General features: G+C 46.2%; 1 protein-coding gene across 1 annotated transcript; it reads left to right on the top strand.

The window, feature by feature from the left end:
• Positions 1-5,709: 5,709 nt before the first annotated feature.
• On the top strand, positions 5,710-7,803 carry LOC145952051 (uncharacterized). Its single transcript, XM_083064270.1, has 2 exons — positions 5,710-6,282; positions 7,498-7,803. Exons 1-2 carry the CDS (start codon positions 5,710-5,712, stop codon positions 7,801-7,803), a joined length of 879 nt encoding a protein of 292 aa, XP_082920396.1.
• Positions 7,804-13,049: the final 5,246 nt, after the last annotated feature.

Genomic DNA, 13,049 nt, shown 5'->3' on the forward strand with positions numbered 1-13,049 from the left:
AATACTCACCATCAGTAGGCGACCTGGAGAGGCTGGCACAACAATACTCACACCATCAACAGGCAGCCTGGAGAGGCGAACACAACAATACTCACACCATCAGCAGGCGGCCTGGAGAGACCGGCACAACAATACTCACACCATCAGCAGGCAGCCTAGAGAGGTCGGCACAATAATACTCACAATATCAGCAGGCGGCCTGGAGAGGCCAGCACAACAATACTCATAACATCAGCATACAGCCTAGAGAGGCCAGCACAACAATACTCACAACATCAGCAGGCGACCTGGAGAGGCCGGTACCACAATACTCACAACATCAGCAAGCGGCCTGGAGAGGCCGGCACCACAATACTCAAAACATCAGCAGGTGGCCTGGAGAGGCCGGCACAACAATACTTACAACATCAGCAAACGGCCTGGAAAGACTAGCACAACAATACTCACAACATCAAAAGGCGGCCTGGAGAGGCTGGCACGACAATACTCACAAAATTAGTAAGTGGCCTGGAGAGGCCGACACAACAATACTCACAACATCAGCAAGCGGCCTAGAGAGGCTGGCACAACAATACTCACCATCAGCAACAGGCCTAGAGAGGCCGACATAATAATACTCACTATCAGCAACCGGCCTGGAGAGGCCAGCACAACAATACTCACCATCAGCAACTAGCCTGGAGAGGCCGACACAACAATACTCAACATTGGCAAGCTGAAGAACCAGATCTCCACCTCACTATCATAAGAGAAGAAATTAGAGCCATGGCATGGAGCATCTACTCGAAGACTGAAGATCAGGTGTATAGTTTGTCACCCTTGTTACCCAATAGAGTATGCAACCCAACACTCAGCTGCTCTAAAGGGCGAGGATATAAGCAAATACACCTATCCAAGGGAAGCAGCGTAGAAGCGACAGCACAAAGAGACAGAGAGAAGACCCGAACGAAATGTCTACGTCTTTACTTGCCTTTGGAAAAGCAACACATAGCTATTCCATAGGGCAAGTAAAGAGGGGCAGCTGTAGACACCCAATTTCATCTGGACCCACAAAAACAATGAAATGGACGTCTATTATCAATGAAAGGAGCTCTTGAAGCATGGAAATAGCAGGACAAGACATCAGGAGGCCTAAAAGCCCAAACAAACTGGTTTTAGTAGCCTGGAATGAGTTGTTGCAAAACTGGAACGGGCTGTTCCCAATTTGGAACGGGCTGTTCCAAGTTCCTAAAAGGGCCTAAAACCCTAGTTTGGAACGGGTCATTCCTAAACTGGAATGGGTCGTTCCTCAAATGGAACGGCCCATTCCCAAACTAGAACGGGCCATTCCAAGCTCCTAAAAAAAGTTAAAACCTTAACTGGAACGGGATGTTCCTAAACTGGAATGGGCAGTTCCAAGTTATGAAAAAGGCCTAAAAACCCTTGTTTGGAACGATCGTTCTAGTTGCCAATTATGTGTTAATCTCATCTCTGGAACGGGCCATTCTAGTTTTAGAACGGGCCGTTCCAGTTACAAAATTAACACAGAACGGTCAGATCCAGAACGGGCCGTTCTGATTTTGGAATGGGCCGTTCTGGAAACTTTTTGATGTCTATAAATAGACAGCTCGGGCACAGTTCTGAGGGCCACAAAATTTCGTCAAGACTCCTTAGAGCTCGAAATTTCTCTCTTTCTCCCTCCTATTGTATTTCTTGAGTTTTGTTAGATATATTGTAGTGTGAAGATCTAATAAAGCTTGCTACGAGGTATTACTCATCAATCTCTTGCTCCATCTTTCACTTCTTTTATTTTAAATATTGTTATAATAAAAACAACCATGTAGACATTTTAGGGTCAATTGTATAATTTAAATTTCAAGTATGTAAATAGTTATAATAAAAGGGGATTTAATATTTATATTATTATTTTTTATAATGCTAATTTCATCATAGGGTACCGATTAAGGGCGTTGTAGGGGTGCTTAATATCTTCCCTACACATAACCGACCCTCGAACTCAATTTTGGTTATCAAGGCCATTATTGGACTTTTAAAAACCTTTACTTTATCCAATGTTTTGAGTAAAACATTGGTGGCGACTTCAAGAACCTATTTTTCAAAACCATTAATTAAGGATTAGTCTGGCGTTCGTGCATTCCTTAATTGATGAGATTTTCAAAAGGATGTCTAAACCATAGGTCGCAAGATCGGAAATTTTTGGGTCGCGACATTGAGTTGCTGGAAATTTTGGGCTGGATGATATATTAATGCTTTTTATTTTTTTTTTAATCCATCCGGTTTTTTCATAAGCTTGTCTCTTTGAACTACCTTGAAAAGAAATTCCAAGTTTTTATGCTTAACCATTGAAATGAGAAAAATATGACATGCATGCCATATGTTTGATGAATTGGTTGTGACTTATATGTGCTTTAGAGAAGTCAATCATGCATGCTAATTAGTTCTAACATGTTCCATATCACTAAAATTTCATGTGTGATTATATCCTTTACACATTCTTGCTTTAAAATTTTCGGCCATTCTTGACTATTTCCTAATGCACTCACATGCCTATATGTTGTTTGATGATTTGAGTGTGAAAACATGACTTTCATGTGCATATTTTTCTGTTGTACATTTGCACACTAAAACTTTAAGAAAACACTCAAATCTTGTCTCATTAAGCCATCACAAAATATTAACAAGAATACTCCTAAAAAATTATTGCTAAACCATTTGTTGAACACAAGTGTAAAACCCAAGCAAAAGAAGGATAATAGTATAAAAATTCAAAAAAAAAAAAAAGGAAAAGTGGATGGACTTGGAACATCAAAACCGAGACTTGGACAAGCTAAAAAGAACCAAAAGAAACAAAAACAAGAAAAAAGGGAACCTTGCTAGACTTGCGGACTTTGGGACAAAAATTTTCCTACCTTAGCAATGGAGTTATTCTTGGACCTTTGAAAAAACTAGTGTATGGCAATATGAAACATTTAATCAAACATGTTAAGTGCATTACTTTCTTTTAAGCCTATTTGATAAATTCTATTCTAGTGCCATTCTAGGACTTATTCTTTTGTGTGCTTGCCTTTCTTAATGAGCCTTAATTTTAGTTTTGTGTCTTCTTTCTACTCTCAAGTTTGTCTTATCAATTCCACTTGAGTTTATCCTTTTTTTAATTGTGCCTTTTTAGTTTTTCTTCCTTGGCCTCTTGTACTCTTGGGTTTTGGTTTTTTCTTGACCTAGGTGAGGAAAGCTTGTAAACACCACACACTCTCTTGGTGGATTGAGTGGAGGGGCTGTCCGATTTGAGTTCAAGGAGCTTTGGAGGGTTACACTAAATCAAAGAGTGCAAACACCATTGAAAAGCTAACCTTGGGTGTTCCATGTGAAGGGGTGGAGAGTTGAAGACTTGAAGACTTGCAATCTTTTCAACTTGTTTCTTTCTTATTAACTTTTCGACTTTTTTGTATTTTGGCCTTTGCTTTCTTTCATTTTTTGGTTGTAATTGGCCATTTCAAACCTCTTCAATTTGGTGGTAACTTCGTGTAGTTTGAAGGTTATTTGAAAACCTTCACCTAGGAATCCGACTAGCATATGTTTTAAGTGTTTTCCTTTGCATGCTTTAAAGTTTTTTGGTATTTTTGCCTAGGACTTTACTTTGTCTATTTTAGTCTAGAAGGCTTCAATTTGTCTACTAGGGGGCTGTGCACACACACACATAGCTTTTGTGCAAAATTGTTTTTGTGAGAAAAGTGTGAAAAGGCTTAGTGATTTTTACTTGAAAATGCTTTGTTTTTAAGTGATTCTTAGTAGTCCACCTCCCTTGATAGTTCACTTTGTACACTTAGGCCTTTTCATACCAATCTTGAATCTTGAAAACCTTTTTTTGAAAATTTTTTACCACTCACTCTTTGTGAAAACTTTTTTTACCTATCTTTTTACAACATATTTGTGAAAACCTTTTCTTGATCAAAGATTAGTGATCACTCTAGTGTACATGGTCATAATTCCTATAGAAATAGACTTAGTGTTAGGGATGAGATTAGGGAATTGAAGGAGTACATAAGAAAAAAAGAAGAGGAAAACATAAAGAGAGAGGAAGACATTAGAAAAAGAGAAAAATAAAATGCAAAGAATAATGAGGAAATAAGAAATTTACTTGCAAAGTTGGTAGAAACTAGTGGATCCAAACCTAGGATTGTTCCAACTAGATCTCAAATAGGCAAAGAAGTTAGAGTCCCTAGGAGTATGCATGAGGAAGAAAATACAACAAGAGAGGTAGAACTTAGAAGAAAAGAAAAAGAAAAGAAAATAGAAAAGAATGAAAAAATAAAGAAAAGTATAGAGAAAGTTCAAGAGTGGTTAGAAAATGAAAAACAACAAACAATACTCTTAGAGAAGAGTAAGGAGGATAATGTTTCTTCCAAAGAGCTTATGCTTAAAGAGAGTCACTTTACCATTGAAAATGATTTAAAGACTCTCTTCACTCATCAAGACCTTAACTCCTTCTCTCACGTTGCCACTAGTCATGAAGTGGAGATTCAAAAACGAGTCCTTTTTAAAGAAAAAGAATCTCAACTTCAAGATTTAGTGAAGAAGAAGTGGACTTCACTTAGTACCACTTCTTGTGCTACTTCCTTGGTGGTGCCCAAGGTAGATAAGCCTTCTTTCTTTAAGACTCTTTCTACTTTAGTTCTCTTCATAAAGCACCCAACTTTTGGTTTGTATGGTTTGTTGGATACATCTCATGTTGTTGTATCTTCTATTTATGATCTTAAAGCAAGTTCAAACATATTTGAACTTAACTTGGTTACTTCCTATACTAACCGTATTTTGCACCCGGGCTCTTAGCCCGGATTAGTAATGCAAATAGGTGACCTCGGGCACGCGGTGCATGATGTCAGCCCGATATTTGAGCAAATCATACCTGATTCCGAGGATCTCGTCCCAGACTAGATCCGCCCTTCAATTATATCATATCATATCATGATATATCTTATCTCAAGCCCAAAAGCCCAAGGCAAACCTAGATCACCTCAAGGTACGTGCATTATATATATGAGACTATTACTCATGCAAACCCTAACTTTGGCATCGGAGTCTCTTTTGCACGTACCTCCCCCATCTTGGAGCACCAATACACCGGGCAAAGGAGACTCACCGATCATACTAGACGGACCAGCTCTACAACAGATTTCTGGTAAGAACATTTGGTGCCCACCGTGGGGCCGATCAAGACAACTCTTATCGGCCACCTGCATGGTTTCTACTAGAAGCCATATCAGACGAGCGACAGACGACGCAAGCCACTCAATCAACATGGACAGCGACGTTGCAACCCTAAGGCGGTTGATCGACCAAGTTGAGCAGATGCGACAACAGCACGACACTGACCTTCAAAACATGCGCACCCAGCACGAAAATGACCTTGCAGCGATGCGGACCGCTAATGAAGCAGACCTCACAGCGTTACGTGCCGAGAATTAGCGCATTCGCGCCCAGCTCCCTCAAAACCACTCCGAACAACCTTCGCACGGGAGCGACACTCATGAGGAGGAGGCACATTCAGCCTCCCAATCCCGAGCGACGACCAAGGCACCGACTTCACGGCCGGCCACGCACCGGTCTCATGCATCAACGCACAGATCAGGGCAGGGTACTAGCAGGGCCCCCACCCATGTCTCCGAGGGCCAAGAACCCTTCCACCGTCATCCTTTTGTGGATGGCATCATGGAGACCCCACTGCCCCGCGGGTGGAAGCCCCTCCACCTCGACCGCTACGACGGCACCACGGACCCCGACGAGCACATCGACTCGTACACAACTCAGGTAAACCTTTACACTAACAGCAACGCTATATTGTGTAGGGTTTTTTCGACCTCACTCAAGGGACCCACGCTTCATTGGTACACCCAACTACCAGCCGGATCCATCGACAACTTTGCCACCTTGATGCGGCGATTCGTGGCACAATACGCCACCAGCCGGCCTCACCACACAACCTCGGCCGCCTTGGCCAACCTCAGGCAGAACGATGATGAATCTCTGCGAGCTTTCATGGAGCGCTTCTCCAACATCTCGGTTCAGATCCGAAATCGAAACCCGGAGGTCGCCTCGCACGCCATGCTCATGGCACTGAAACCCGGATCGTTCGTCGACAGCCTATGCCGCGACGCCCCCCGCGACATGGATAAGCTGCGTGCCCGCGCCGCCGGCTACATTCAGATGGAAGAGCACTCGGCCTTCCGTGACCAAGTTCGCGGGAAGGGCCTCCTAAAACCGGAACAGGGCCACAAAGATAAGGTAAAAGTCAATAATGACAGCCAATTCAAGAAGCCGGCCAAAGCCAACAGAAGCGGGAGGTATGACTTCTACACTCCCCTAAACGCCCCGAGAGTCCACATCCTGGAACAAGCCAGTAACAATAACCTACTAGCCCTGATGGGTTCCTTCTCCATGGAATGTCGTAGAGATGAAGGAGAGGAAGCCTTGCCCTTGATCTAGGTTCAACAAGGTGGACAAAAGGAGGATATATGGTGAGATGATGGTGTTTGGGCGGAAGCACTTAGGGTGGAGGTGTTTGGGTGCTCAAAGTTGGCTCACTCCAAGGTAGGTGGAGGCCACTCTAGGTTTCACTCTCCAAGGGTGGAGAATGAAGGAAGGCTAGCCGAAGCAACCCTAGGGACTAAGGATAAGGACTTGAGGCATAAAAGCTCACTCAAATTCTATATAATCCAAAGTGTTTACAAGTGGTGGGGTGTGGGGTTTTTATAGGAGGAGTTGCATTTAGGGTTGCATTTAGGGTTGCATGGCCGAAAATGCCAAGGCCAAATGCACTCCAAATGCAATGCCAAATTAACCCTAGATGCAACTTGGTGGCCAAGTTTGGAATCTATGGGTTTAGATTGGCTATAACAAGGTGCATGATAAGACCATGCAACCTTTGCCCTCCACTTGGGCCTAAGCTTTTCTAACACCAAAAATAGGTCCAAACTTTGCCAAAAATTGCGTCACCTCCTCTAAAACACCCTAGCCCAAAATTTGAAAACCCTAATTATCTAAAGCACCCCATAATACAAGGGTAAAATAGGAAATACAAAGAAAATAAATCCTATGACTAAAATACCCCAAAATACAAGGGTAAAATTGGAATAAACCAAATAAATCCTACACTACTCAAAATTAGTCATAGCATTGGACCATGTGATGGGTTTCACATGAAGTACCATGGATGGTCCTCCATCAAGCCCTTCCACCACCCGGCCACACCCCCAACAGCGCCCATCAGTCCAAACACTGCCGGTACCACAGGAACTACGGCCACACCACTGACGAGTGTCGCACGCTCCGGGACCGCATCGAAGAGCTCATCCAGGCAGGCCACCTCGGCCACTACATCCAGCGACAGCCAGGTTCCCGAGGTGGCTCTGGAGGTCGGGGACGTGGGAGAGGCCGCGGGTCAGGAGCTCGCACAAATTTACCCACAGGGTCCCAGCAAAATGCTAACGGCGCATACAGGCCAAAATAAGTCAGGAAACAGCGTCGGCTCCCTTACGGGGAGTAATCAACACGATTGCAGGTGGTTTTGCTGGAGGAGGCGCCAGCAACTCAGCCTGGAAAAGACACTTGCGGAACATCAACTGCGTCCACTCTACCACCTCGACCTCGCACCTAAGTTCGCCGCCGATCTCCTTCTCCGATGAAGATTACGCCGGCGTCAGCCCTAACCAAGATGACCCCATGGTCATTGTTGTGGAGATAGCCAACTGGAAAGTACAGAAAACACTCATTGACAAGGGAAGCTCGACTGGCATCCTGTACTAGCCGACTTTCCTCAAACTAGACGTCCCCCACTCTCTCATTCAACCTCACACGGAGCCCCTAGTCGGCTTCGCGCGAGAACGAGTTCACACTCGGGGATACGTAGACTTGCTGACAACTTTTGGAACGCCACCAGATACAAGGCGGGTCAAGGTACGGTACCTCCTCGTGGAAGTCAACACTTCCTACAACATTATCATCGGGAGGCCAACCTTGAACCAACTCGGAGCGGTAGTGTCAACCCCACACCTCACTATGAAGTTCCCGGGCAAGGACGGTCAGGTCATCTCCGTCAAAGCTAATCAGAAGATAGCTCGGCAATGCTACGCCGAGAGCTTGAAGATCTCCTCGTCGAGCAAGCAAAGCGAGGAGAATCCCCCCACTATAGCTCCTTAAGTTTTTTGCTTAATCTTCTTTTACTTTCAGTACGAACAAGATGTGCACTCTTTTCCCGCCTCAGTCCTCGACTGAGAGGGTTTTTAACGAGGCACGTAAGAACAAATCAATAAAATTATACGTTTTGCTCAATCCATTTCCTCACGAATTGCTTTTGTAAAACTCAAAGTTAAACTGGCCTCTTTCATGATAATCCGGGGTCGAGTACGAACCTCGGGACTCTCAGCATAAGGTCGAATTTGAACCTTAATTACGTTGTTCATTTTAAAGCGAGGTCGAACATGAACCACGAACATGAAAATCCGGGGTCGAGTAGCGAGGTCGAACACGAACCTCGAACATGAAAATTTGGGGTCGATTACGAACTCCGGGACTCTCAGCATAAGGTCAAATTCGAACCTTAATTATGTTGTTAATTTTAAAGCGAGGTCGAACACGAACCTCGAACATGAAAATCCGGGGTCGAGTACGAACCTCGGGACTCTCAACATAAGGTCGAATTCAAACCTTAATTACGTTGTTCATTTTAAAGCGAGGCCGAACACGGACCTCGAACATGAAAATCCGGGGTCGAGTACGAACCTCGGGACTCTCAGCATAAGGTCGAATTCGAACCTTAATTATGTTGTTCAATTTAAAGCGAGGTCGAACACGAACCTCGAACATGAAAATCCGGGGTCGAGTACGAACTTCGGGACTCTCAGCATAAGGTCGAATTCGAACCTTAATTATGTTGTTCATTTTAAAGCGAGGTCGAACACGAACCTCGAACATGAAAATCCGGGGTCGAGTACGAACCTCGGGACTCTCAGCATAAGGTCGAATTCGAACCTTAATTACGTTGTTCATTTTAAAGCGAGGTCGAACACGAACCTCGAACATGAAAATCCGGGGTCGAGTACGAACCTGGGGACTCTCAGCATAAGGTCGAATTCGAACCTTAATTATGTTGTTCATTTTAAAGCGTGGTCGAACACGAACCTCGAACATGAAAATCTGGGGTCGAGTACGAACCTCGGGACTTTCAGCATAAGGTCGAATTCGAACCTTAATTACGTTGTTCATTTTAAAGCGAGGTCGAACACGAACCTCGAACATGAAAATCCGGGGTCGAGTACGAACCTCGGGACTCTCAGCATAAGGTCGAATTCGAACCTTAATTATGTTGTTCATTTTAAAGCGAGGTCGAACACGAACCTCGAACATGAAAATCCGGGGTCGAGTACGAACCTCGGGACTCTCAGCATAAGGTCGAATTCGAACCTTAATTACATTGTTCATTTTAAAGCGAGGTCGAACACGAACCTCGAACATGAAAATCCGGGGTCGAGTACGAACCTCGGGACTCTCAGCATAAGGTCGAATTCGAACCTTAATTACGTTGTTCATTTTAAAGCGAGGTCGAACACGAACCTCGAACATGAAAATCCGGGGTCGAGTACGAACTCCGGGACTCTCAGCATAAGGTCGAATTCGAACCTTAATTATGTTGTTCATTTTAAAGCGAGGTCGAACACGAACCTCGAACATGAAAATCCGAGGTCGAGTACGAACCTCGGGACTCTCAGCATAAGGTCGAATTTGAACCTTAATTACGTTGTTCATTTTAAAGCGAGGTCGAACACGAACCTCGAACATGAAAATCCGGGGTCGAGTACGAACTCCGGGACTCTCAGCATAAGGTCGATTTTGAACCTTAATTACGTTGTTCATTTTAAAGCGAGGTCGAACACGAACCTCGAACATGAAAATCCGGGGTCGAGTACGAACTTCGGGACTCAGCATAAGGTCGAATTCGAACCTTAATTACGTTGTTCATTTTAAAGCGAGGTCGAACACGAACCTCGAACATGAAAATCCGGGGTCGAATACGAACCTCGACACTCTCAGCACAAGGTCGAGTTCGAACCTTAATTATGTTGTTCATCCTAAAAGCAGGGTCGAAATTCGAACCAGACATATAGCTTAATTATGTGTTCAGCCCAAAAACACACCATAGGCACCAGACATATAGCTTAAAAATGCGCAAGTGTCGAAAAATCAGATACGGTCGCAAGGAAAAACAGAAAACAAATGGGCATATATACGTACATATAAGACAAGTCCTCAAGATACAATTCACAAAAAGAAAAACAACTACGCTATTACAAAGGCAACCTAGGCAGAGGCATTCTCACTAGAGCTGTCGTTGACATCATCCTCCTGAACCAGCCTCCCAAAGCGAACCACCTTCTCCACATGCATGGAGGAGAAGTCAAACCCGGGAGCAAGGAGCCTTGCCTGACGAACAGCCTTTTGAAAACCCCTCTTGTGCTCGGCCACAACGGAGCGTTCGACCTCCGCGAGCCTCTCTTCCACGGCCGCCTTCCCTGTCGCCAACTCTGCAAGCTCCGCCCTCAAGGAAGCAATCTCGTCTTCTCGGCCACCAAGAACGACCTCATTGCGGAGGCGCTCCTCGGCCGCCGCCGCCAATTCCCCCTTTAGAGAAGAGACGACGTCCTCCAGAGCCCGCACTTGACCACGAGAGGACGTCACCTCATCCTCCAAGGACCGGACGCGGCCTCGGGAGAAGGCAGCGAGCTGCTGCAGCTCCCCCACCTGAGTAGCATAAGCCTCATTAGACCGCAAAGCGATCTCCAAAGACTTCTGCACCCTGGCAAGATCGCCATGCACAGACCGAAGCTCAGCCTCTTGCCGCTTAGCCTCGTCGACGGAGGCACTGAGAACTTTATTCTCCTCCCTCAGGATCTTGCTCGCCTCCTTCCAAGGATGAAGTCGGCCCCTCAACTTGGCCAAATCCTCTTGCTGCTTAGCCAGGTCCTCCCACTGCTGCTTCCACTTAGGCTTCCAATGGCCCATTATGCCCATAACCCTCTGCAGCATGACCTGGGCAGCATCAAAACTATATTCAAGACTGACCTCGTCTATCAATCCTTGGTCGTTGGAGCCCAATGAACCCTGAGGAAAGAACTTCTCAACGGTCACCCCCGCACTCCACAGCGAGTTCATGTCGGAGGAAGCACTCACGTGATCCAGCCGCACCTTGTCCAAACCCTTCCCGAAGCGATGCGCCAGATAATGGGTCCGGGAAGGCCCCTGCGACGAACCCGCCGGCGGCGCCAAAGCTACAGCAGAGATCGGCGTCCCCTGCTCGGCATCCTGAACGTCAACGGTAGGGACCCCCGACCCCACCTGCAAAGACCAACCCCATGTCAAGAACAAATAAGATGACATACGGGGAACCACAAAAACAAATAGAACAAACACTACTCACCTCGGCAGCATGAACAACATGCTCGGCGGCCAGAACCCCCTCCTCGGCAGCTTGGGCGGCCAGCCCAGCAGCCTGCGTCGCCACCTCGGCGGCATTTCCAGCCTGCAAAAAACGGTACCAGGTCAAAAGACCAAAGATTGTAACAAGAGACGATCGAAAAAACACGATACTCACCACCTCGGCAACTCGAACAACTTGCTCAGCAGCTCGAGTCACATCCTCAGCAACCACTGAGAAAACCTCTTTGGACGGCGGACTCTCGGTAAGGTCCACCGTATCGGCATCAGTGGCCCTGGAGGTCACCTCCTCGGCACTACGAGGGGCAGAGGTCCCCCCGACCTCCTTCTCTCCCCTTTTTCTTTTGCGATGTGTCCTCAGGGGGGCGACATCCTCCTCCGGGAGCTCGGGAACCTCGAGCTCAGCCACATTGTAACGGTGCTTAAGCTCACGCCACAAGTTCTTCCCCATAATGCCTGCAGATAAGAAACAGAAGCACATCAGTAAAAGGCAACTACACAAGCCCGGCAATCTATTGAAGCGTGCAATACTCACTCTCTAGGCCCCTCTCCCTATAAGGCAAATTTGCAAGCGACAGAACGAGCTTGCAATCCAGCGGACGAGGGAGCGCGGCAAGATTCTTAATGGCGGCCGCCTCCGCGACCGTCACCTTCTGATCTCCCAAACCGTGAAACCTAGACGGTTTGGGACGCCAATAGAACGGAAACCTCGGAAAACCGCCAAAGTAAAACACCTCATCTTCCAAACGGTCAACACCCACGAGGGCGACCCGGAAAAACTCCTTGAAATTTTTATACGATTGGGAATAGGGAGTAAACAAACCCCCATCCCTACTCCCGCTCAGGGACAAAATGCCATAAGGCGGAACGCCCATCTTCAACTGATAAAAATCAAGAAAGACGCGAAGAGACACCTCTATACCTAGAACTGTACACAGAACCTGAAAAGCCCTCAAAAAACCCCAACTATTGGGATGCAACTAGCAAGGAGCCGTGTTGATGAAATTCAAAAAATCGCACTCAAACTGAGTGAAGGGAAGACAGACACCCAAATCCCTAAAAAAGCATTGATATACATAGAAATGGGGGGGATCAGTAGACCTCCCCATGTACACGCCCTCATCAGCCTGACAGGGCTCAAGCCGAATCATGTGGGAGATGGAGGAATCGCAAACCCTATGCGCTCTCCGAAACGCATTCACTTCGAGGAAAGAGCGAAAAATGCTCTGAGCCTCAGCCACCTCGCATTTGACCCAGTCGTAACCAGGAACGCCTGGCTCCGGGCCCCTAGGCGGCGGCGGGTCTTTCTTCTCAACAATGACCCTTCCGGTGGCCACCGCCTTGCCACGCGCCTTGCCCCTGGCAGACGCAGTGGATCCGACACCACTTCCACCGGCCATGAAAAGAGAGAAGAAACAAATAAAAAGGAAGTACCTGGTACTCCTCCTCAGAAAACAACCCTAACAAAGAAGGGGTTACCGGAAACGGCGACGGAAGCGCAAAGGCAAGAAAGCAAGAAAAGCTCTCGTACTCGAGAAGTCAGAAGAAAGACAAAGAGTAAA

Source organism: Cajanus cajan, chromosome 9 (assembly GCF_000230855.2).
Source record: "Cajanus cajan strain Asha chromosome 9, NIPB_CcT2T_4, whole genome shotgun sequence".
Taxonomy (NCBI): domain Eukaryota; kingdom Viridiplantae; phylum Streptophyta; class Magnoliopsida; order Fabales; family Fabaceae; genus Cajanus; species Cajanus cajan.

Excerpts from the sequence above, each read along its gene's own strand:
- LOC145952051 (XM_083064270.1), top strand. The coding sequence starts at position 5,710 with ATGGAGACCCCACTGCCCCGCGGGTGGAAGCCCCTCCACCTCGACCGC. Across the intron at positions 6,283-7,497 it reads AACAGGGCCACAAAGATAAG|GCCAAAATAAGTCAGGAAAC; the intron begins GTAAAAGTCAAT and ends CGGCGCATACAG.